This window comes from Mesitornis unicolor, unplaced genomic scaffold (assembly GCF_000695765.1).
Source record: "Mesitornis unicolor isolate BGI_N332 unplaced genomic scaffold, ASM69576v1 scaffold723, whole genome shotgun sequence".
Taxonomy (NCBI): domain Eukaryota; kingdom Metazoa; phylum Chordata; class Aves; order Mesitornithiformes; family Mesitornithidae; genus Mesitornis; species Mesitornis unicolor.
Genome location: NW_010173946.1, coordinates 17,436 through 41,622, shown reverse-complemented (window position 1 = coordinate 41,622; position 24,187 = coordinate 17,436). Strand labels below are relative to the sequence as shown.

The following is a 24,187-nucleotide window of genomic DNA, read 5'->3' as shown; positions in this document are numbered from 1 at the left end:
GGACCAGTTGAAATTTGAGTGATACTTCGTAATGATCTATGTGCACTTTTACTTGTAAACAACTGAAATTTGGATATGTTTATACGTGTAAATATAGTTGTCTGCAGTGCCCCTATTGCTTATCTTGTCTTGCCTCCCTTTTGTGGTTCTATTAATAAGTAGATCATACCTGATTTGGTAGGGTGATAAGAATTAGACTAGAGGTGTTGGAGGGAGGGATACTTGTATCAAAGCAAGCTTGTCAACCCAGCCACCTGCTGTTTGGGGAAACGAAACAACAATGAAAACATCCTGTTTTTCTGGGGTCTGAAGCAATATTTGGATGCAGCAGTGCTGGATTCTTTTTAATTTCAGTGTTATTAGGAACTGTACTACCAGTAAAACTGAATTTGAGTGACTTGTGTAGAGGTTTATTCCTTTTGTTATGTATACCACTATTACACAGCTTGACCTAGTGTATCATGGGGGCTATTAAACTCTAAAGTTTAGATTTTTGGAGCTTGTATACAGGGTTATTTATATAATAATGTGACATTACTCAATACTGACGAAACTACTTAGGTAGTTTTTTTGGGTTTGGGGGGTTTGGGGTTTTTTTGTTTTGTTTTGTTCTGTTTTTTGGGGTTTTTTTTTTGAACCTAGTGCTTTTTTATTTTCAAGTTAGAGGGAAGGAGGAAATGTGATCTGTGTATTATCTATCTGCTAAAGGGCCTGTGGCTTGCCTGGCTAACAGCCTTGCAGGTCTGTAATAACACTTCCTGGTAAAGGACTCAACGTTCTTTTCACGCTACTGTTTGTTTTTCTAAAACCAGGCTTTGCTTCCTTTGGAGGCAGGTTGCTTTCGTGAGGGATAGTGCAACTTGTATGAGGGTTGTTAAACATAGGAAAAAAGACATTTGTACTTGCACAGCTAGTTATAAATCACTTCTTCTAAAATTCTGAATGTGAGTTGTCCTAAAGAATCTTACATTTTTCCAGTAATTTTTAATCCTTTTTGTGCACATGTTGATTTCCTAAATGTTAAATGCTTTGTTTAAAAATAGTGTTCTCTGTTGAGAATATTTTCATGGAATAAAAAAAAAAATCTTTTCATGGTCTAAGAAATTAGTTTCCCCATTTGTCTTCTGTTAAGATTGACAGGGAGAGGTTCAGCACGAGGTCTGTAATCTCTTGTTACGGGGCAGAACCTCTGCGATGACTGTAGATGGAGGAGCAGATAATGCCATTTTGGTGTTGATTTTGTTGTCGGCCTACTCAAATACTTTCAAATGCTGTAACATCTCACTCCAGAAATAGGCTTACTGACAACAAGCACACGCAGCTCCAACCGTAGTTCTTGCCTAAATATTTATACAGCTTCTGAGGATACTGCTTATACACCAGTTCTGTATGTGACAAAGTGGAATTCGCTGCTAAAGCACTCTTTATATAAACACCATGCGCAGTGATTTACTATGAAAAGTGCTAACAGCTTACGCTTTGCCTTTATCCAAGGAGAAAAAAAATACTACTTACCCAAGTGATTCACCTCAGTAAATGAACCAAGTTTAATATATACATACACCCACACTTACTCATATCTGAAAGCATTTTAATTATCTGGATCGTTTGTTCTTGCCACTTCATTCATTCCTGGCAGTGGAGCTGTTTTGCAGGCTCCAGCAAAAGCCAAAGTACTACAGATGCCGTCTTAAAAAACACCAAACGTTAAGTTGTCCCCACACATAAACAACTGATTTTCTACTTCTGTAGGTACAGTGCTATTTGAGCCTTCTCTTGTGATCACGGATAACGAATCATTTCTGCAACCTGCAAATATGCACATTATTTTGCATAAAGATACTCTTCAATTCACAATTCTATGTACACCGTTTTATATTCATTAAAGGAATATTATACAACAAAGTCTCTGCAATGTCACAAATTTAATCTATTATTTTATTTACACTATTTGATTCATTTTAATATTAAAATGCCAATGCCCTTACTCTCAGGCATTATCAAAACATTGCAACTGTGGGGAAATGCTGAAAGCTGTAAGACTGCCTTACAGGGATAACCTAACTGTTTAAAGGGTTCTTTAAATGACTTGTTGACACAGTAAATAAATAATCTGTTCAGGAATCAGTAGTTTTAAAACAAGTGTGCATTGTGCAGTTAAAAGTTCTAAACGCCTCGTGAAATGCAAGAGGTTTGTGCAGTACCAAATTGCCAAAAGAAAGCCTAAGGTTATTTCAAGTCTATAATTTAAATAGCGTTACGGAGTCTTAGATACTTAATTGTTCCACCTGCTTCACTGGAGGAGGTTCCAGTTTTCGGGAAAGTGCAGTTAAAATCTGGCTGAATTTCTCATATCTTTCGTTTTGATTAACTTGTGCTCCTTTGCTGCCCCAGAGCAATCTCATTTGAAATTCTGTCTTGAAGATTTCACTCATCTCTTCATCTGGCTGGAAACCTAGGAAGTAAAAAGAATCCCGCAATATCACCGTCAGGCAAGTTTTTCATGCAGAAGAAACAGCTTTTAAACTCTACTCCCTCCAAATAAGATAAGCTTTAGTGTGCTGGGTTTCTTTCACACAGCGATTTTAACAAGCTAGTGAAAAACCAGTGAAAATCTTTTCCCTGTGCATTCTAGTAGCACACAGAGCCCTAGGGATGCTGTGACAGGCTGTCCTTTGCTCAGTTCTAATGGCCTAGAGTTGTCATTCTAGCTTGACCTTAAATGTAATTGGTGATTAACACAGTGAAAGAGTTGAGAGAAATACAAGTTTAAAATACAAAGATAAAATACTATTTTAGTTAAAATATTATTAACATGTTGCTGGTTTCTGGCTGCAACCAGTCATGATCTCAGTGTCACATCTTGTGCTGCTGTAAAGTATCTTATGTTTAATTCACAGAAATCAGAGTAGGAATTTTAAATTGCACAGAAGACAGGCAGTTAGCCTCAGTCCTTACTGTACTTCTGTTCAGTTGCTAGAAGGGTCAGAATATTAAATCATGAGAACTTTGAGTATGTTTAGCAAAAATGCGTGCTCTATTGCTTGCTAGAGAACTACAGCGATTAATAATTTACTGTCTGCTTTTAAACACTATTGATGAGGTCCTCAGACTGACTTTCCTGCAGGACATTTGCTACAATCTCGGCTCCCATGAGAGGGGAGAAGAATTTCTTGCACTGACTTCAGTGGCACTTGGGCACAGATCTTATTCCTCAGAATAACCCATGCATTCTGTTAATGTGCAGCGGTTTCTCCTCCCAGTGCTCCCTACCTTCCAGCATGCGTTCTGCAGTCAAGCTGTACATCTCTGCATTCTGGGCTATCTGACGAGCTGCGGCCAAGTGCTTGAGCGTTATTTCGCAGCTTTGGTCACTGCTTTCCCACAGGTCCATGCCTTCAAAAACAACAGCTTGTCGCTCCATCAAGGTAATGAGAGGCATCAGCAGTGGCACCGTGACATTGTTCTGTGGAGCACTGACGGTCTCTGGGATAGAGTAAGGAATCACATCATCAGACATAAAACCTGCTGATTGAAGAAGGTATTGTAACTGCAGGATTCTTTTTAAAGGTGGAAACTACTATTTGTCTTCCATCTTTCAAATTAGCACCTTGCTTCAGATACACCTGTCCTACCAGTTTCCAGTGACCTGGTTGAGGGAGAAGGCCAAGATAAATCAGTGTTAGAAAGAACTATTTGCTACAGGAGAAGGCTCTTCTGAATTACTGGACAGTAGCACAGAGATTTTAAACACATTTACAATCTGTGTCATTCCAGTAAATTCTGGGAGACTAAAAGGTTTTCCTTCTCTTCCCCATTCTGTTAGAGAAATGTTCAGAGAAACGTTACCTCCGCATTGCATCCCTTTGGAGCAGCTGATGTGATCAGAGGAATTATCCGACTAACCCATTCTTTATATTTGAGGATTCACCCTCTGATCCAACAGGCAAGACAAATAAAAAAAGCAAAATCTGCCAGAAGTAACTCTCCTCTGAGGAAGATGATGATTTTTTTCCCTGTTTTTGAGGCAAGATGATGCAGTGTTTCAGTTTCTGCTCCACCAAGGGAGTGGGATTGGGCAGAATGTTGCATGGGTACGAGCACATACTGATGTTTGGCTGGCAGACTGTTTCCTTCTATTTCAGTGTCTTACACTGCATTATACAAGCTCAAATGGTCATTTGAACATACGATGCACAGCTACGGACACAGCAGCTGCCTCATCTCCCTACACAGGAAATCAGTGGTGGTAGAGTTAAAAGGCTACGTAGAAACACGTGTCGCTCATACTCACTGTTCCACTCATCTTGTCCTTCATGCAAAGCTTTGCTAAAGGGCTTCAGCTGTTTTTCATACATAATGGCAGTCTGGGTATAACGATGTCTGAGAGAGGTCCAGGTTTGTTCTAACCTAGTGACCTGTTCATACAAAATACAGAACACTCATTATTGACCACAGGAAAAGGACGGTGCTAGTGATGAAGTTTCTGTTCCGATGAGTGCTGTAGTCTTGAAGAAATCACATAAATTAAATTAAATTAAATTAAATAAACCAAACAATGCCATGGTTTGAAACATGAACAGGTACTTTTTTTTTTTTTTACCTGTGGCATTTCCAGTGCTTTCATAATGGCAGAAAATGCATACAAATCCCCCAGCGAGTCCTTCAACTCCACTGCGACTTGGATGATCCTGTTTAATGTTGCTGCTCTGTCTTCTAGATTTCCTGTGCAACCCAGGATATCCACAGCTATTCCTATTGCCATGGTATTGTGCCTGTAAGTGAAACAATTTATACTCCTGGTTACAAATTATTAAATTAATAATACATCATGCTGTACATGTGTTCAGAGAAGGTCAATTCAAAGGTATATTTCACTGTCTTGGTGTGCCCAGCAAATTTACTCTTACCAACATCTTTGTATCAAAAGCACTAACACCATTATATGGAGAATATAAATATATATATATACACACACACACACCCCTTGGCTTTGAATTTGTGTTTAAATTTAATAAATTTTCCGAAGCTATTACTGCTATACAAAATTTTGCTCAAGCAATGAATGAATGAATGAACACTTAAGAGAAAATTGCCCCAATTCTCTTTGTCCTCCACACTCAAATCCTGGGACCTTCCCCCCCCCCACTAAATTTCAGCAACCAAACTACTGAAATTTGAATCAAAGAAGCAGAAGAACTAACTCAGGGACAGAAGACCCTAATTGTTCCGCCTTAACTTGTGCAGATGTTTTACAGAAAGCTTTGATGATTATTTTTTACTTTGCTAGGTCCCCTAGCGTCTTCCTCAGTCGCAGAAGGTACTACCTTCAACCTCTTCCACAAACATGCTCAGCTGGATTGTAGGTCCCCTGAACTTCAGTTTACCTGAGCCCCAAAGGAGAGCTGAGGGTATTCAACAGCTCTAAGGACCTCACTTTGAGTACAAATCCCCTTTCCTTGTGTTACATGCATGGAGTTACCCCCATGACCTTAAGGAATTTTTCCTATGCAAAAAAGAAGTCTTACGCCATTCTCACTAAATTATCTTCTGTACACATGCATGCAGAAAATGTGCAGGAGAGCATTCTTTGAGGAAATACAGAGCACAGTGTAGCAATGCTCTGATCTGGCCATCTGCCCTGGAATTGAGTAACAGCAACACTCACCTTTCAATTAGGTCAAGGCGCAGTTGATGTCCGTAGGGCAAGGTAATCAGCTCAAGACCAGAGTTCACTCCCATAATCCTCTTCATCTCTTCAGAAACTTCCAATATCCTTGCCACCTGTGAAATGCAACAATTTGTGCATGAATTCTGAAACTTCAAAAAAAAAAACCAACAAAGCCCTAGCCATGTAGAAGTCCTTCAAGTTAGTGCAGGGCATACAGAGATAAGTAAGCGACATCAGAATACGTCCAGCTAAGGAAAACTTGAATTATGCACATTCAATACCTTACACAAAATGACCAATAAAATAGGTTTTTGCATGATTCAGACCTCAGACAATATATATAAAGTGTGACCAGAACAGTCTATCAAACTTGTCTTCCACTTGCAGATGGAACAAGCTCCAGGAAACGCAGTGCTCTCCTGGCCTGATCCTTGTCAGGGTGCCACTGCTTTTTTTGCCCTAAGAGATTTGCTTCACCTTCCTCATTTCTAAAAAGATAACAACTGCGCAGGGTCCTCATAAGGATTAACTAGTAAAAGGCCTTTATGGAGATCACTGACTGTTGAGTGCTTAATGCAGGCAGGATGTGAAAGCCAACACCCTCACCAATGTCTTTGCTTTTAACATACAGTATTAGCTACTGGTTATATCAGTAACAATTATATATGCTAATTACAAGCAAACTACATTAATAAGATGTGAGATTCATGCTGGTTTCATGGCCTGCACACTGACACATTTAACAAACCAATCTGCCTGCTACTTCTGATACATCCATCAGCAGGGTTTTCTTGGTTATGAAAAGATGAAAGCAATCTGGGCCACACAGCAAGCCCCACTGGTACAAAATCTAGCACCTGAGAAACCTGTTTCACTTCTAGAGATGCAGGAGCGATATGAAGCCCCTGGAAACACACTGATTGCTACTCCTCCATCACAAAAAAGCCCTCTCAGGCATGCAAGTGGCAGATATCCACTCCATCACTTACCATATGGGTGCTTCTTTCACTGTTAGAAATGTCATTATTTAAAAGGCAAACTGAGCTACCGATGCCACATGAGAAGACCTACGAACTTCAGCCTTATCACAGATCTGAGTACAAAGCCCACTTCTGGCCCACTTCACGTGCCAATCTCATTGGATCATGCAGTCCTTATCAGTGCAGTAGCATGCAACAAGTTACCAATGAATGGCAGTCATTGGCTCTCAGCACTGCGAGATGAAGATAAACCAGACTTCTCTACTTGTCCCAGCTTGTTCTTGCTCCAAAATCCAAAAAAATCTGTAACACTCCAGTGACTCTTAATTAATTGTACGAGCTCAGTCTCCTTGGCCCCATTTCAAACCTTATAGGATTTAAAATCAGGAGACTAATAATGAGCTAAATTGGTTTTATATATATAAATATATATATAAAACCCCTCACTAGTCCTTTAAGGCATGCATATCCTAAGCGTTCAAGCAACATACTCTTTAACAACATATTAAAAGGCATTCTGGCTATTGTTCTTAGGTTGAAGGAGGACGAGAAGGTGAATTTTGCAACTAAAATGTTAAGAGAATGCTGTGACTACTCTTGGACCCATAGTAAAGAAGCCACAGTCTATTACTTCTGAGAAGACCAAGCAGTTGAAGAGTGAAGGTTTCCTGAGTCACTGTCTGCACGAAGCCTCACTGAGCAGCAGCCAAAACTGCTACTGAGGAGAGGAGCTGTGTTTGCTGTTGGCAGGAACCCAGCAGCTGGCAGGCACCCACCCACCCACACACACACACTCATCCCACTGCTGCTCCAGTGAACTGCACCCTTCCCAGACCTACGGTGTGAAGCAGCGCAGCAGCGCTAGCAGAGCACCACAGACACATTTCTTCTGGAGCACCGCTACTCCCACTTCCTTTCTTGTCTGCAATAGAGTTGCCCAGTAAGTAACCATGTGTGGTGCTTCTCATGCTGCTCTTAAAGCAAACCAAAACAAACCCACAACCAAAAAGCAACAAAGCCTGTGACACTCTGCTCCTGTAGCTGCTCTGTGGCAGGGGTAACACGCCGCTACACCGCGAGAGGAGGGTTGGTGCAGATTCAAGTGCAGTTGCATTTCTTTATTGACATCACAGATGACTTCTCCCGTCTTCCCCTATTTCTGCTCCAATAGCTGATCTCCAAGCCCTGTCAGCTGAACAAAGTCTACATCGCGAAAAAACAACTGAGTTGTGTTTTTAACACCTTTCTAAACAATTCCACTCGCAATGCAGTTCCCTCATAGGAAAGAGGTGCCAACGTCCTGATAGCTATTTTCCCACACCACCTACCCAGCTGCAAGACAGACACTCAAAGACTAGAAAAGCAGCTAGTTTTAGGAGTCTCAAGTTCCACTGAATGTTTTCTATTATAGCCAGCAGTATGGCAAGCAGGTAATGTCTGTCTACTGTTTGCCCTTGCAGGCTAATTAGCTATTTCCTGTCACAAGGAGTTCATTCCACAATGGTTTACAGCACATATAGCTCTTCCTCCAGTATAGAAGGCTGAATCACAGATACACAGCAGCTGATAGGAGATTATAAAGATGTTCAGAACACTGGGAATTTGAGTCTAACATCAAGGACGGCGAGAGACCTCGAGTCCAAAGGGTTTGTTAACATTTTCATTCTTCAAATGGGAAAAAAGACCCCAAACCCATCCTAAAAATTCCTGCAAGCAAGTCAATACATTTATTACATTAGCTGCAAACCTACCCATTAATATTTTCAGGTCAGTTGTGTAAAAAGTAAGAACTTGCACAGCATGAAATAAAATGCAAGCAAATTAATTTGTTGGGTTTTGGTTGGATTTTGCTCGTCCTTGCAGTCCATTCGAAGAATATGCTGTGCAATAATCTTGGGGTTGTTGTTGGTGAAAAGCTCTTTAATTCTTCTCAACATTGATGTTTCCAGTGGCTTGTTTTCAGGAGGAAGTAGTTTGGTTTCAAAATCATTTGGTTTAAAACTAGACTCGGTCTCAAAAACAGGTGCAGAAAAGATGCCGTCTTCTTCAGCCATCTCAGATGAAGCTTCTAAAGGATCTGCAGGGATCACTGTAGAGTCATCTTCCAGGATCAGATAGTTTGTTTCAGAGTTTCTGAATGAGTGCGTTCCCTGCTCCTTTAGTGGCAGATGTTCCACGTAGCTGTTTTTCTGACACAAATGGTGTTTTGTTGCTGCAGGATCTCTGGCAGGGCTCAGTTCACAGTAGTGTCCTTCCGAACTGTGGGAAGCCAAAGGAGAATCTGGGGGCTTCATCAGTGATGCTTTGCTGGGTTTAGGTGGAGGCTTCGGACAGAGCTGGCTGTCTGATCCTCTAAGAGCTTCCCCTACTTGTGACTCAGAGGTGACCTTCTGAACGACTGTGGGGCTTAGAGAAGGTTCGCTGCCTGTTCTAAATGCAGGAGAGCTTGGACAGGAGTCTGCATCTGCTTCAGGTAATCGAGATGGATGTCTTGAACCTGCAGGGGAACATGGTAATTTAGAAAGCCAAAACATATACGGTTCCTGATGCCTATCCCAGGGTTCATCTCGTAATGCTGTTTCTTGGGGAGAATACTGTCAGATTATGTCAATTATTTGCTGACAAAAATGTATACAAAATTGCATTTTGAAGAATGAGCTAGGCAGCAAATTCCGTTCACTTGCGGATGCTCCCAAAATCCCAAATACACAGAACAGCTGCACTATAATATTCTTCTGTGGTAATGCTGACAATAATTCCAGTCCCTGCTGCATACATAGGCTATCCTGTCGGGGCTGGAGAGTCTCCATGGCTTGGAATAGGAGGTTTCTTTGTAATCTGATCTAGGCTATAAAAACAGAAACTTCCAGCCACACCACATAAAAGATGAGTCATTTCTGAGAATGACAAGTTTGAGATGAAAGAAAAGCTTCCCAAAGTCAAGCCTGAACCTGCAACAAGGTAGGGAAGAAATTAATTTCAGGGATGCTAATCTTTTTGCTAAACAGCAGCTGATTTGAAGAGGCGGAGAAATACATCCATATACTTCCGTGTATTTATGCCTCATCCTGTACTCATTGCGTATGCAAACCTCAGCATCCAACACAGGACTTAAGCCTGTATCAGACATTCCCAAGCTGCAGTTCTCGCTGCATTTGCTCATATCTACAGCAAAGTGGCCACTTGCATCATGTGGGCTTTACTGCTCGTTTCCAGCTGGCTCTGGATTTATGCAGACAAGAAGATCTGCAAATCACAACCAGTCACCACTGACAAGCAGTATAGCACCAGAACCTGCTCAGAGGACCCCATGACAAAAGGCACTGCAGCACTCATCAGGTTAACTGACACAGTACCAGAAGAAAAGTTTTTGCAGCCATGGATGGCAATAATGCAGTCAATTCAATTACAGGTGGACAGAAACCTGCCTTATGAATGTCTGTCCATCCCACTGTTCAAACAGAGTCTCACTATACAAATATTTAATATTATCTTTGTCTTGAGAAGTCTTTCCACAATAAGCACTATAAATTTTAAGAGGTACCGTATTCAAAATGACTAGCAGCCTTTGAAGTCAAACACTAGAATTGGTCTACATGGGAACAGATGCATCATTGCAAGCTTCCTTACATCGTATGTTAGTTGGGAAACAACTGCTTAAACCTCTGAGGAACCTGAAAAAGAAAAAGCTACGACTGACAACTGATCCAAGTGCTGGAACACCTTGCATCACTGGAGGAAGCCAATGACAGTGGCTGTGGAACCAGACAGCAGCAAATGTGCTGAAAGGAATGAAAAGCAAAAAGGATGTGGGGGAGAGAGAGACTGAGAGAGGCAGGAGGACAGAGCCAAGCACAAAAGCCATGGTAGTGCTTTCCTCCTGGTGAGGAACACCACTACATACTTTATCCTGAGAAAAAGCAGTGACCAGTTATTTCCATGAAACACGGATTCTACTTAATAGACTCTGTCAGAAGGACATGAGTGAAACAAGTCAGTTCTTGAAAAGCACAAGTGAGGAAATGCAATACTGACAACAAGGACTTCAATGCAAACTGCAGTTGTCATTTTGTTGGTGTGGAATCCTGCTGAGCTGTGTGCTAAGGTACTGAACTAGCTGGTGCACTGTAAAGAAAATACCTGTTCCAGGGACTTAAAGAGCAAGCAGCATGCTAACACAGCTTACGTTGGCCATTAAATGTACCTGTATACACAGCCCTCAGAACAGCCAATAGTCTCACTTTGGTCTGACAGAACAGACCACCTGGGCACACACAGTCTCAATGTGAACTGTTTAATTCCAAAGCATACCTGTTAGCAGATAGCTCTCTGACTGGTGAGCCTTTAGAGGGAATCTTTTATCCGGAACATGATCCAAACTAGCTGGCTGGCTACCACTTTTTTCTTTGTTTCTAGGGTAAACAAAAACATATCAATATATTCAACACTTAATATACATGTCTAATTTGCTGGAATATATCATAACCAGGGCACAGATCGTTAGCTTTTCACTTGGGCAGCTTATAAGAATAAAAGGTGCTTCAGCTGTTGTGACAGCAATCGGTGCGACCCTGCAGCATTCGTGTGGCTATTTCTTTAACTGTTGAGACTTTTTAACAGAGCATTTGATTTTTAGGATCCATTATCCCACACTCGGTATTTTGATTGCAGAAGTCAAATACGGAAAGAAACACTTCTCTGGAGCAGCAACAAGATTTTATTTTAATCCTTTGTCTTATACTAGTCAAGATAAGCCAAGTCACTGAAGAACAAGTTGCACCACTGTTGTACTTCCAGAGTCTGCATGTGCTCTCACTCTGCAGATGTCAAATGAATTATCCCTTCCCTCTGCCCAGAATGCATCAACGTGCAAATGGAGAACCAGAGCCAAAGTATCACCATCTTTACGCAACCAGTCCCTTTGGAACTGCAGACATACGTGTTGTATTTCCAAATACATTTTCAGAATCTGATTCTTGCACTCATTTTACCAGTCTCCTAGAATTACTTTTGTTTGCTAGGCTAATCAAATGGCATTCAGGAAACACTATTTTGTCACTACGGTAATGCAGATATCAGGGGTAAGAGCCTCCCCATAAACCTGGGCCATGCTCTGGGCCATACGATGAGTGAAGACTGTGTGTAGCCTTGGCACTTATATCACGGCTTCATCCATCCCCACTTATTTTATCTTCTTAATAGAGGTTAGATTTTCTAAAGATCAAGCCCCATAACCACAAAGTGGCTGCATCTTCTTAACAGTATCAGCAAGTTTAAAAAATCCAGCCCTAAAAAGCCTTTGCTAAAAATCAGCAAACCCTCATGCCTAGCCTCCCATCTAAAATCAGAGTGAAAATTCACATCACCTACAGCAGGAGCTGAGAGAGTTACCTCATCTCCCTCCATAAGGACAGCAAAATTAAAGTACCTCAAAAGATTTCCTCTGAGTACGCTCTGCTCCGGAGATTGCATGCTGGATACACCTAGACTCAGCCTTTTTGCAGTTTCTGGTTTTCCTTCAGGGATACTTGGCTCTTTTTGTCGGACTGGACTTACACCATACTTTTCTTCTAGACACCTGAGAGGCACAGTCCTGTTGATAGGCTGGAAAATAATTGCTCCGCTCTGCTTTGATATTGGTGTGCGGTTCCCAACGTAGTATCTTACTAAGCCGGGGATGCTGTCGAAGCTTTCAAGTTCAAACTGATACTGAACGCGGCAGTAGGCTTCATTGAGTCTTAGAACTGTTCTGTTGATTTTAAAATGCTGAGAGGTATTTTTCCACTGACAGGTGAGAACAAAGTTCCCAGGACTGGAGAGAGAATCCCTAATCAGAAAATCTCCATCTCTCTGAACTAGACCTTCTGCCACCTTTGAGGAAAAAGAATTATAAAAAAAACCACTTTCAGAATCAGACAAGTAGTCAAACAACGCATCGCAACAAAATATTCTTAAAAATACTTCATTTGGCTGCTCTGGGAGGACAGACAAAGCCAGGAATACATGGCAAAACATGAAGCCTGGTAGAAGAACGACGTCTCCAATTCTAAAACTAAGAGCTCATCCAGTAGCAAAGACCTAGAGGGACTTTTTGGAAAATGCCCAGCAGCCAGAAGCATAACCCACTTTTGCATATGTATTTCTTCTAGTTTGCTAATAGAAAATAAGGCATGAAGGGAAAGCAATGACTCAGGATTTGAGAGTTTCAAGCATCTGAACAGATAGTCACACTGCAGTTTAGAAGCCATTACTACAGGACTCCAGAAACTGTCCCTTTATTAATACCTTAAATGACAGCAGCTTTCATTTTTGTTCCTTGTGAACACTGCACGGTACTAGGCAGAGCCAGAGAAACGTTCTTATTTCTTTCTTGGGTTAGTTCTTTCGTGTCATAAACTACACCTCTACCAGTTAATCTTAAGTGCAGTGAACGTGCATGATTTTTGAAGGGCAGTCCACAGCTCTGGTGAGAGCCAGGTACGCACAGGAGAGAGCCCGCAGGGGGAGCTGGAGGTGCCTGGGAACCCAAGCTCCAATCCAGTGACAGCTTTAATATTTTTAACTACGATTGTAAGGATCAAACTCAAAATTACTGCACAGGCTTCGTTGGGGATTTTTTTTCTCCTCCCCTAAACTCCAAGTGCAAAAAAAGAAAAGAAACAAGATCATTTTAACTTTGGTTAAGAATATTGAACAAAATTAATGTCGGTGTGTCTGAATAATACGTGGGCACAGTACTCTCCTATAAAGCTTAAATTCAGTTTCTGCCTATATTCAGAGCACACAAATCCTGAAATATCTGTATTTTCCACCACTGTCTGCCCCAAATATTTCCTCAGCCTCCTTTTATGCCAAGCTGTGATAAGGACCATACTCTTAAGAATAAGCATTATGTTTCTACTACATTAACGCAGATATCCAGAGATGTGCATAGTACTTTAGTACAATTTTGCTTCTCCATCAAAGCTCAAAGCACGTTTGGCAACGCAAAGACCACGTACCTGCCGAGGAATACGTCCATGGTACCAGGCATGGCTCCGCAAGTCTTCGCTGCTCAGCTGCAGCTCTTCCTCTAACTCCTTCTTCAGTTTTTCCGGGCTGTTGTCCATAACTTGCCTCTCCCTAGAAAACTGCAATAAAAGATTACAAGCTCCAACTGTGCCAAGTTTAGTGATTAACATTTTACCTGGGTTATAGCTCCCATCACATGATCTGCACTAGCCACTGGAATGCAGGTGCTGCTTTCAGCAGGCTGGCTTGGCTTCGCTCGGCAGATTGTATTTACAAAATCCAGCATTCAGCGAGATAACGCGATTGTTATACGCTGCACAGAACAAAGTGTTCTGTCTGTATACCAAGCTAATAACGACACACCTACAAAGTCACTTCTCTTACTTCCTCTTCCCAATAATAATTCTAACTACACCCAAAAAAAATGGACCCAAATATCCTGCTCCAATATTCTTCCTCCTGTTAAAAATTCCAATTTCCAATTCTTTCCCTCCACTTTGAACCCATTTAATTACGAACACTCCAAATGCATCAAGACAAGCTAACCTGGACACATACAGCTGCTCAAGATTTCTGTTGAACTAAAAAATGTTTGCCGAAGTGGATTTTCAACCTTAAAGGTCTTACTTCATTAAGTTGTCAAGTCTGCATGTTCAAAATGTTCCCTTTTTAAGGAAAAAAAGAGCTTTTGTTGTCCCTTAGCACAAAAAGCACACGAGACATCTCCACCGCCACTGTACAACTACTGTAAGATCTTCTGGAATAAATGTCAATCTTCATCTCTTGGAGCACAGCTTCCATGCTGGAGCACGGTGGCTCATCAGCCCTTCTGTGGATGCAGCGTTGCTAACAAAGTGAGGTGCAGCAACTTCTCCAAAGAGTTGTCACGAACTCTTTCATAAGCACTCAGTGGACTTCCTTACATTCTCCAATGGCTGGGGACTTCAGCCCACCTTTACTGTTGCTGAAGAGTTTCAAAAGCCTAAGATACCCAAGCAAAACAGGTTCATCGTAGGGAACACGTTATACATTAATCAGAGAATCGGAGTATATCCTCTCTTAAAAGAAAGTACATTTTAGAAGAGGGACGGGCCTCCAGCTGGAGAGCAGACTAAAACGCAACGTTTTTCCCCAGCGCATTATGGATTGTTTTCTTAGCTCTGGATAAGAGCCAAAGCTCCCGCGTTCCCTTCACTGACACACTGACGTAAATACGCAGCACATGCATTATTTAAAGAAGAACTGGGAATGCTCGCCCATCAGTCCTGTTCTCTCCACGAACTCTGCTCTCTGTAGCATTTTCTTCCTCGCACTGAATGCTCACAGCACCTAACCGTGGGAGCAGGTGGCACAGATTTAGCACTTATTTCAACAACCTTCCCTGCAATTTCAAGCAGACTGAATTACAACAGATTACTAGACAGCAGATTTTTGGTGGAATAATGCCAGAAGAGGCATCCTGCTGCCAAGACTATTTAAACATGCTGGGAGCCCAGAGAAATTCTGAGATAAATTCTCCTCTCTGCTGTTCCCGGAGAAAACCAAGGCTTCTCTTGGACAAACACAAATGAGCATAGCAGCTTATACAGGAAGGCAACAGATAAAAAAAACTCAGTAAAGAGTAACTTTTCACCTTTTTGCTTCTGTGAACCATAGCAGGGTGGTATTTATCCATACAAATACAGTTCAAAATGGACAATCACTTTCAACAAGGAGTAAAATCCTTGTGCTTCTGTACAGTCAAGGTATCAACTCCTTCCAAGCTGTACAAGAAGAAAAGGTCTGTGCAGAACAAACCATGCCACCAAAAAAAGGCCTTAACTGCAAGGGCTTTTTCATAAAACCACGTACAATGTGAAGAGATAAAGTTACTGTGTGTAGGCTTGGTGAGAACTCAAGTTCAAAAGCGTATCAAAGTATCAGAACATAGTCAAGCAAGGCCACAAATCCCCCCCTCCCCTCCCAACCCCTGTGACCCATCAGACTAACACTGCTGAACAACTGGTGGCACACGCGTGCCAGCTTTCTCTCTCGACTCAAATGGCCAGGTACCCATTTAAAGCTGCCTGGCATTGATTTTGGAATTAACAGTTAACCATTTCATTGCTACATCTTACAGAATGATAGCAAGTATTATAGCATTTAGATAAGCTGAAGGTAGAACGAAGAACACGCAAATTGGGAGTAGATTTTGTAAGAGCACCTTTCCGCTGACCGCACAAGAAAGTGGCTGGCGAACTTTCAAAGTACTCCCTCCAATCTAAACATCAGCATTCAGTTGTAAAGTCACACAAAGGACTGCTACTGAGAGGAACTACTACTTTTATGTGAACTGTATTGAAGTCTTGACTGAATAGGTATCATAAAAAACCCCAAACTACTGTACAATTTGTTCGCATCATTCCAAAAGCATCTCACTGTACTCGGTGGTAGGCAAAGCGACTGCAAATGGAACAGACTACAGCATACCAATGCAGTAACTGCATTTGCTTAGGAGATCCAGATGCTTAGTCAACAAAAAGAGCTATAGGTCTTTGCGTACAGACTCATTTAATCCATTGTAGTGACACAAATTATCTTAAAAAAACCAGGCTGATAAAGTTACAGATACAGCAGAGAAACCTAGAATTTCTTCTGATAGTTAAATGGATTTTTCACTACTCAAATGAATGTAATGAGACATATTGCACTTGAATTGTATCTAGCAACACAACAAGAAAAACATTTCAGGAATCCAAACCAAGTAAATTGTTAACATTCATGATTACTGGTTTGTTAAAAATCCTCTCCACCGTGGTCTACCACACTGAGCATACTCGGATTGCCAGAGGTCAGACATCTCCTGAGATGAAGCAAACATGCTTAAATAACCCTTATGCAACTCTGAACTTAGTGGAAGAACTCCTGTGGCTAGCACAAATCCCAAAAATACACAGGGGGGGGAACTGCCTGGGTAAGCAAGTTTAGTAATAGCATGTCTTCCTGGGCAGTTTTCTGTTGGCCGAGACTGATTTCTTATACAACCTACATCCACTAAAGGAGAAGTGTGACCGATGAAGCGTCTGTAATCATACCAGCCTATGCCTTTCTATTCTAAACTCTGTGCCTAAGGCCTCTGGTCCTGTAAGAATCTCTGCATGCACTGAACTTCCCATCACGGCAGTAAGGGCTCACAAATCACTCCAGGCACAGCCAACACAAGCATGTTAATCTGTAAATAAGGAAGAGAGTAAGCTCAGAACAGTGTAATGAGCTCTGTCAAGGGACTTTCTTTTAAAAGATGAGGTGCCCTGTTCCACACAGTGTGATGCAGACACTTCAGCCTCATTTCCCAATAGCACCCAAAAGCTAATGGACAGTAATGGCATGCTATAAATTTGCTCTAACTTCATGGTGACAAACCTTCACTTAGTAGTATGTCCGCAGTTTATGCCTTTGTCCAAGACACTTTGTTGGCTCCCACCCAATGACAGAAAGAAACTTGAATTTACATTTGCAGTTAGAGAGTGCAGTGGATGGTTGAAACAAATTAAAAATCTAAAAAGACTTCGGTATATTCTGCAACAAAACACAGTTGAAGCAACATAAGGAAGCTTTCCATTTAAATTCTTTAAGATTTCCAGATAGCAACAACCCTGCCAGAGATCCCTGGAATACAGAAGCAAGACTTCTTGCAAATACAGATGCTTTCCCTGACCTACAAAGAACTCAAAGTGTGTGCTTTCCAGAACTGTTTGTTCACATTTTAGTCACATTGTTTCCAGACCTGGTGCTATTTTAAGATATTCCTGCCAGGCTGAATATTTGTGAACAGGTCTTTAAAACAAAAATACAAAACTATTTAGCAATACAATACTATCAACCTCCAGCAAAAGTCTTCAATCCTTCTGACATACCCAATGGAAAACCTAGAAAGTCAAGGGTTTAGAAGGGGGAAAAAATTTCCAGTCAGTACAGTTATTGTGGTGTTTTTAATAAATGCCATGCCAGTTTATTACATTTCACAAAGGATCTCCACTTCAGGGCCATTAAACTAAAAGCAGACTCACTAAATCAAGCTCTTGTGTCAACCATCCTAGCTGACTTTATCACATCAGATGAATATAATTTTTAATTGTGTTGAATAATCTAGTGTACGAGCTTAGTGGTAAACAAAACTACAGTTATTTCTGTTGCCTCCTGGCACTGGATCCTTTTTCCAGTTCCCATCTGTCACAAGTCCAGTGAAGTCCATGGACGAATGGAAGATCAAAATAGCTGAGAGGACAACCATACAGTTTTCTACCTATATACCCCAAACTGCATCTTCTACGTTCTAGCTTTCAGGGCTTACCTCAATTGTTAGTAATTAATTCCCCTCAAAGGTGATCAAGTTTGTTTGTTTGATTATCATTATTTTTTTTAAACAGTTAAAGTTATGAGGGAAAGGCTTCTACTGTTTACACACAGTTTGGAAGTGGTCCAAAATATGTCACACTAGATCTTCTCCTTCAGTTCCGATAATGTGGAATTTCATATCACCCCCCCTGTTTCCTTCTGGCAAAGTATTATTTACTTAAAGCGCAGCCAAGGACTGTTACAGGTATGTGACTACAGGTGGCCACATTTCCACCCAAACTCAATTATTTCCTGGTGCTTTGCACAGCTCTGCCAGCTGGTATTTAAAATTAGCCCAACAGGCAGCTTTGGAACCACTCAATTTCCTGTTGCCTTGAAGGTTTCAAGGAAAAAAAAAACAAAAACAAAACCTCAGAAATACTGATTAGGGATAAATGAGAACAGCTCTGTGAAAACTTGCTTGAAAGAGCCCAGCTTTTGCTTGAAAGAGTCCAGTGCAGGGCCACAAAGATGCTGGAGGGAGTGGAGCATCTCCTGCTGAGGAGCGACTGAGGGAGCTGGGGCTCTTGAGCTTGGAGCAGAGGAGCCTGAGGGGTCCCCTCATTCCTGGGGATCCATTTGTAAAGGGCAGTGTCAGGAGGAAGGAGCCAGGCTCTGCTCTGGGATGGCCAATGCCAGGACAAGGGGCAATGGTCCCAAGCTGGAGCACAGGAGGTTCAAGCTGAAGATGAGGACAAACTTTGTCAGTGTGAGGGTTATGGAGCATGGCCCAGGCTGCCCAGAGAGGTTGTGGAGTCTCCTTGTGTGGAGACACCCAAAGCCCTGCCCGTGTTCCTGTGTGACTGCTCTGGTGATCCTGCTGTGGCAGGGGTTGCACTGGGGGAGCTTTCCAGGGCCCTTCCAGCTCCTCATATTCTGTCATTTTGTGAAAAGTGTGATCTGATCGAGGAAATAAGTCAAGCCAGTCCCTTTCCTGAACTCTTAATAAATGTATTGTATCTAAATCAGTTTATTACAGCTTTCTCCCAGATTCATCTTTTCTCCAACACTGGAGGCCTCTCTGTTTGCTTAAGTGCACCATGTACTCTGAACTACAACCTTCTGACCTTGTAAAATCACTATGTCCTACATAATCTTCAAATAAATGAGGAAAGATGGGATACTTTGTGATTCAGCAAAAAACTTACATTTTGTGAGATTTACATAGCTTTTAGCCAAGTAATTTAACAGAAAGACCAAGCAACAAAAGATGTGGAGGAGATGCTGGGGCAGGGAGCGGAAATACCAAAAAGACAAAGATATGAAACAAGAAAGAAGGGAGAGGATACACAGACACAGGACACTAAAAGCATCTGGAAAAGTGAAACATGAATGAAATTCTTCTATTTCCAAACCACTAAAGAGCAATCAACTTGGTTCATACAGAAAATGAACCTTTTCTTGTCAAAGTTCCAATTCTGGATTAAGATACACTTCACTGGCTGCAGAGATCCCTTAAGTCTCTAACCCTGTGCTCTTCTGATCCTGATCAGACTGCCTGTCTGACGCTATGAGTACATGGCATTTGAAAATATACACTTACATCAGTTTGCACTTATTCTAAATAAAACTAAATCACATTATAATGTACTTCATTTCACTTATAACTCCACTAATTTGCCACCAAAACCAACAGGCTTGCACTAGGCATTTAAAATACCTGTGCTGAACCACGTTCTCCATCTTTCTTTGGAAACTTTCTTGTCAGTCCTTGTTTTCTCCTGTATGCAAAAGTAGTAGCATTGGCCAAGAGCTTACAGTGACAAGAACACAGAGAGTTATTTCTGAAATAGTTATTTTGAGAAAGAACTAATGGGAAAAAGGGAGTTTCTAAATTCAGGAAACCATTTTCTGGTTAATTTGGACATTCTGAACTGCAAGCGCGACAATGTTCTTCACAGGGGCAGTTTTCTCTCATCTTCCAGAGTGCACAAAGCCCACTCAGGACTGTAACGGGTGCTGTGTTAAGTGATGGGAGGTACAGAATGGATTATAAAAGTCTCTTATGAGGATGACTGCCACTTCTGCCAGATTTAATTTTTATTTTGTAGTGGCTTAATTGGTTGGTTGAGACATGGAACAAATAATAAATAAACTTGTGCCATGGCCAAGATACAGGAGAGAAATCTTGAAGTAATCAGAGAGATTAATACAGGACAAAGGCAAGACACAAGATTTGTGTGTGCTTGTTTAGGTAACAGGTGACAACATTTGAGGTTACTGATGAAAAGGTAACAAATCACTACGACAATGTCCATCGTGGCTGTGATGGCTCTCTAACACCAAATAAACTCTGTCATGTGCATGGTTTGAGTCTGCCACTGTGAACAACATAACCTGCCTGATATTCTCAGAAAAGTGGCCATTTTTTATTAACTAATAAGTGAGATACTTGCTGGGAGGAAGAAAATTTTAAAAGGCTTTTAGTGTCGAGTTCAGTCTAATGCTAACTGAAGGTAATGGAATTAATTCTAGCGGACTCTGCATCCACCTTGCACTACAACGCACACTGATAACAACAACTTCATTTTCTAGGTGACTACATTCAGAGCTAGGAGGATAGCTTCATTGCTGGAGTATGGATCCTGAGAAGCCCTAAGTATAGAGTTAGTCAAATGCTAATCTTCTCACTCAGTGACCCCAATGATTTTGACTACTAAATCAAAAGGATTTTAGAAGTTGGGTAGTTTTCCTGTTTTAATCTGAGAAATACTTAAATGAAAGGTATTACTAAGAAGTTAAATGCATAAATATCTGCTGGAGAATGTTCCCATTCCCATCAAACAGGAATCACTTACAGAGCACCAGTGGTCCTTCTGCTATCTATCTGTATATGATAGAGGTCGTACTCCACTGAAAATTTAATCAACTGTATAAAATTACCATGGGAAATTGAAAAAGGTTATATAGTATAAGACTCATTGAAACTCAAACTCAGCAGCAAGACAATGGGGAGCCATACAAAATTTCACATGATTTTGATAAGTCAGTCTTCTCCTCTCTGGCCCTCTCCAACAACAGCAAATCTAACATCAAAAAGGCAGACCCATAACGCTGGGTGGTGACGACTTGTAAACTCACGTTCTCAAACCCAACTGCCTCCACATACGTGCTGAAACTGGATACACGAAGCCTGAGGATGCCAGTGAAACAGATTTAGATCATCACATACTGAAGAAATATTAATTAAGATCTACTATCTATAAAAGTGTTTGCAATTCATCCAAGATAAGAGAGAGCACTTGCAGTGAGTAGCTGCTTATAAAAGGCTTCTTACGCATGCCACATTCATAGCATTAGTACATTACCCAGTAATGAGCTAGATCAATGTCCTGAAGTTTTAAAACTTGGCAGTCCTGATAATTTGAGTGGCTTTCCCCTTTCATGCAGCTTCAGCTGAGGGTGAATCATAGCAGAGAATTAAGAATGAAAATACTTGAACTTCAAGGTCTTTCCCTCCGATCATGACACCCACGCTGGCTAGCACTGAAAAACTGTCCTGTGCCAAAGGTAACTTTCTTAATTCAGACTTCTTCAGTTTTCAAGTCATCAGTTATCACTGATTTAGTCTTAACTTCTACAAAAAGGCAAAAATTAAAGAATGATAATTTGGCTTGAAAGTAGCATAAGTCACAATTTAGAACTGTCTCTTCACTTTGGGTTTTGGTTTTTTTTAACCACAAACAGGAACCCCTTGCCTTGAAGTTTCCCTTTATTGTCCTCAAATGTAAAAGCTGAGCTTAACTGTAAACAGCTACTAAAACCAAAAGGCCTTGTAAAACGCTCTGATGCATTACGACTGAAGAATGAGCCGATCCAAGTTCAGATCTGCACCGATCATTTCTTTTCTATTAATGTATGGGAAAACAAACCAAACACTTGCTATTGAGATCCCTATTTCACACACTAAAATTAAGTACAGCAAAACATGAGTGCTCAAGGCCTGCACTGTTTCCTGTGCTTTGCTGGGACACAAGAAGGCTTCTCTTAGCTCAGCCATGTACTCTTTTAGATTAAATCAGACAATTACAATGAATTTCTCTCAGTGCAGTAAAAATGTGAATCTCTCAGAGGTAGCTGCAGACTTCAGCACTCTTATTTATGGATCAATTTGTTATTTCATTACAATTAAAACTATTAAAACTAAGAAGGAATCTCATCTAGTGACACAAGCTGATTTCGCTTGAAGTGGTACGTTTTCAGAAATCAAGGAAGAACACAGCTTAGGCTCAGTTGTTTGTACTACCCTGGACCTTGGCATTTCACAGCACGTGCATCATTCGGCCCCAAGGTGCAGACCTCACTTGATGCGACCACCAGTTGTTTCTGTACCTGGTGCCACTTTCTCGTCAGCAAACGCAGCCCAGTTTTCTACCATCAGAACTTCTGAAAATAGCAGTTCATCAGATTCAACTAATGCTAAATCTGCATGCTGGAACACATGCATTCAAATCTATTTTAAACGCTGCAAATCTCTTTAAATAGAATCTTATTTTTGAAAGGGCCCAGCTGTAATTTGTTTCTACATAAAAGGTTTTATTTTTTGCTCTCCATACAGCAAACACTATTAATGTTTCAGTTTCTCTAGAGACGATATGGATTAGACCAAATGGAAAGTTGCCATGACAACAGCACCGTTATTTTAGGTATTAGAAATTCATGCCAAGTTAAACAAAGGGCGTGCATGGTCAAGAACAACGGTTTTATAACTGTTCTGACAGCCAACAATAAAATCCAGTATAATTTTTTAAAGTTTTAGAACAAAAGAGTTAAGCCTTATGCTTAAAATTGGAATGACAATGAAAATTAACTACAGTAACAGGAGAGCATCTTTAGCTCTCTACTCTGGTGATAACTGAGAGTCTGACCAGAGCCACTTTTTCAGTGTGCCCAAAAGACTGAGCCTCACAGTCCACTTCCAGAAATGGACAGTTACAAGGCTAAATCACTGCAGCAGAGAGAAGAGGGGCAGCTGATCCCAACTTTTAAGTGTCTCCTCCACCACAGTTTGAAAGCTGACAGGTCAGAAGATAGCAACCTTCACATCCTTCCTCACTGCAAGTGCTGCAGAAAAATCTATACACGTTACACAGTGACTTACAGAGCTGCCACTTTGTTATTCAAAGAACAAGTCAAGCATAAATCTTAAATTAAAGTATTTAAAAGCTTAAGTGTAGCTCACAGATCCTCAGAAGTTGGTAGATAACCCATCTGATCACAATTCAATTCCCAAGTCACTTAGACACTTCTAAACGTTTACAAGGGCTTTTTCTTTGCATACAGTGCTTATAGTGCATTTTTGCATAAAGTGAAAGTTGTCCTTGCCCATGGCAGGAGGGCTGGGCTAGACGATCTCTAAAGGTTCCTTCCAACGCAAACCATTCTAGGATTTTGTGCATTTTGTAGTTAAAAAGTTCTAAAATATAAGGAAACGAGTCCAATATTCTCTGAAGTCTTTAAAAAAACCTAAGCTCCTGAGCACAACTGCCCATTCTCAGCAAGTAGGTGAAGTTAGAGAAACCGAGTGGTCTGATCAGTTCAACTCTAAAAGCTTGAGACTTGGCGAAAATTCTCTTCAGCAAGTCCCAAACCAGAGTATTTTTAACTTAGTGTCTAAACATAAAGACAGTCAGCTTCAGCCTCATAAAACTGAGAGTTGTTTAAGCTTCTCACTGAGACAACGGTGAATTCTAAAGATGTTCATTAGAACAGAAACACACCATACCCAACCATCCTATAAAAACAAACACTTCTGAACAAAACCTAAAAGCATTACTGGCTAGCACACTGTGTATTTACTGTCATTGAAAAAAGGGCACCTACCTTGACTCTGATAATAGACTTACGATGATAAAAGCAGCAAAATGCTGCAATCAGCATTTGAAAAATATTATAATCCTTTGGCATTTTCAGTTCTGCTGTCTGTGGCTCTTCAAGACTGAAGATAAACAGTCACTATTAGCAGTTTGCAGAGGTTTAGTAAGCTTTTTAGTATCACCACTGCCTGCCAGAGCTGCTATGCCTCCCTGCTCACGTATCAGTCCGGGACATTTTCCACAGCTGAAGCTGATACTATCAATTCAGTGGCTGCTGGCACGCTTGCTTCCAGCACACCATATAGAGAGTGCCAGAATCCTCATGTGATCTG

The 24,187-nt window shown here is 41.0% G+C and overlaps 1 protein-coding gene across 1 annotated transcript; it reads right to left on the bottom strand.

Annotated features, from left to right (window-relative positions):
• Positions 1 to 1,957: 1,957 nt before the first annotated feature.
• BCAR3 (breast cancer anti-estrogen resistance 3) lies at positions 1,958 to 23,955 on the bottom strand. The gene is made up of 10 exons (XM_010180880.1): positions 23,863 to 23,955; positions 13,653 to 13,781; positions 12,080 to 12,522; positions 10,963 to 11,063; positions 8,510 to 9,148; positions 5,669 to 5,786; positions 4,604 to 4,775; positions 4,303 to 4,418; positions 3,274 to 3,476; positions 1,958 to 2,455 (listed from the first exon to the last, which is right to left on the bottom strand). The coding sequence occupies exons 1-10, from the start codon at positions 23,944 to 23,946 to the stop codon at positions 2,268 to 2,270; spliced, it is 2,193 nt and encodes a 730-aa protein (XP_010179182.1). The 5' UTR covers positions 23,947 to 23,955; the 3' UTR covers positions 1,958 to 2,267.
• Positions 23,956 to 24,187: the final 232 nt, after the last annotated feature.

What these genes read in the sequence shown, in the direction of transcription:
- BCAR3 (XM_010180880.1), bottom strand. Translation starts at nt 23,946, where the DNA reads ATGCCAAAGGATTATAATATTTTTCAAATGCTGATTGCAGCATTTTGC. An exon ending in AGAGAGCTATCTGCTAACAG is followed by an intron (nt 9,149 to 10,962) that starts GTATGCTTTGGA and finishes GTTCCCCTGCAG; the next exon opens with GTTCAAGACATCCATCTCGA. An exon ending in TGCAGAACGCATGCTGGAAG is followed by an intron (nt 2,456 to 3,273) that starts GTAGGGAGCACT and finishes TTTACTTCCTAG; the next exon opens with GTTTCCAGCCAGATGAAGAG.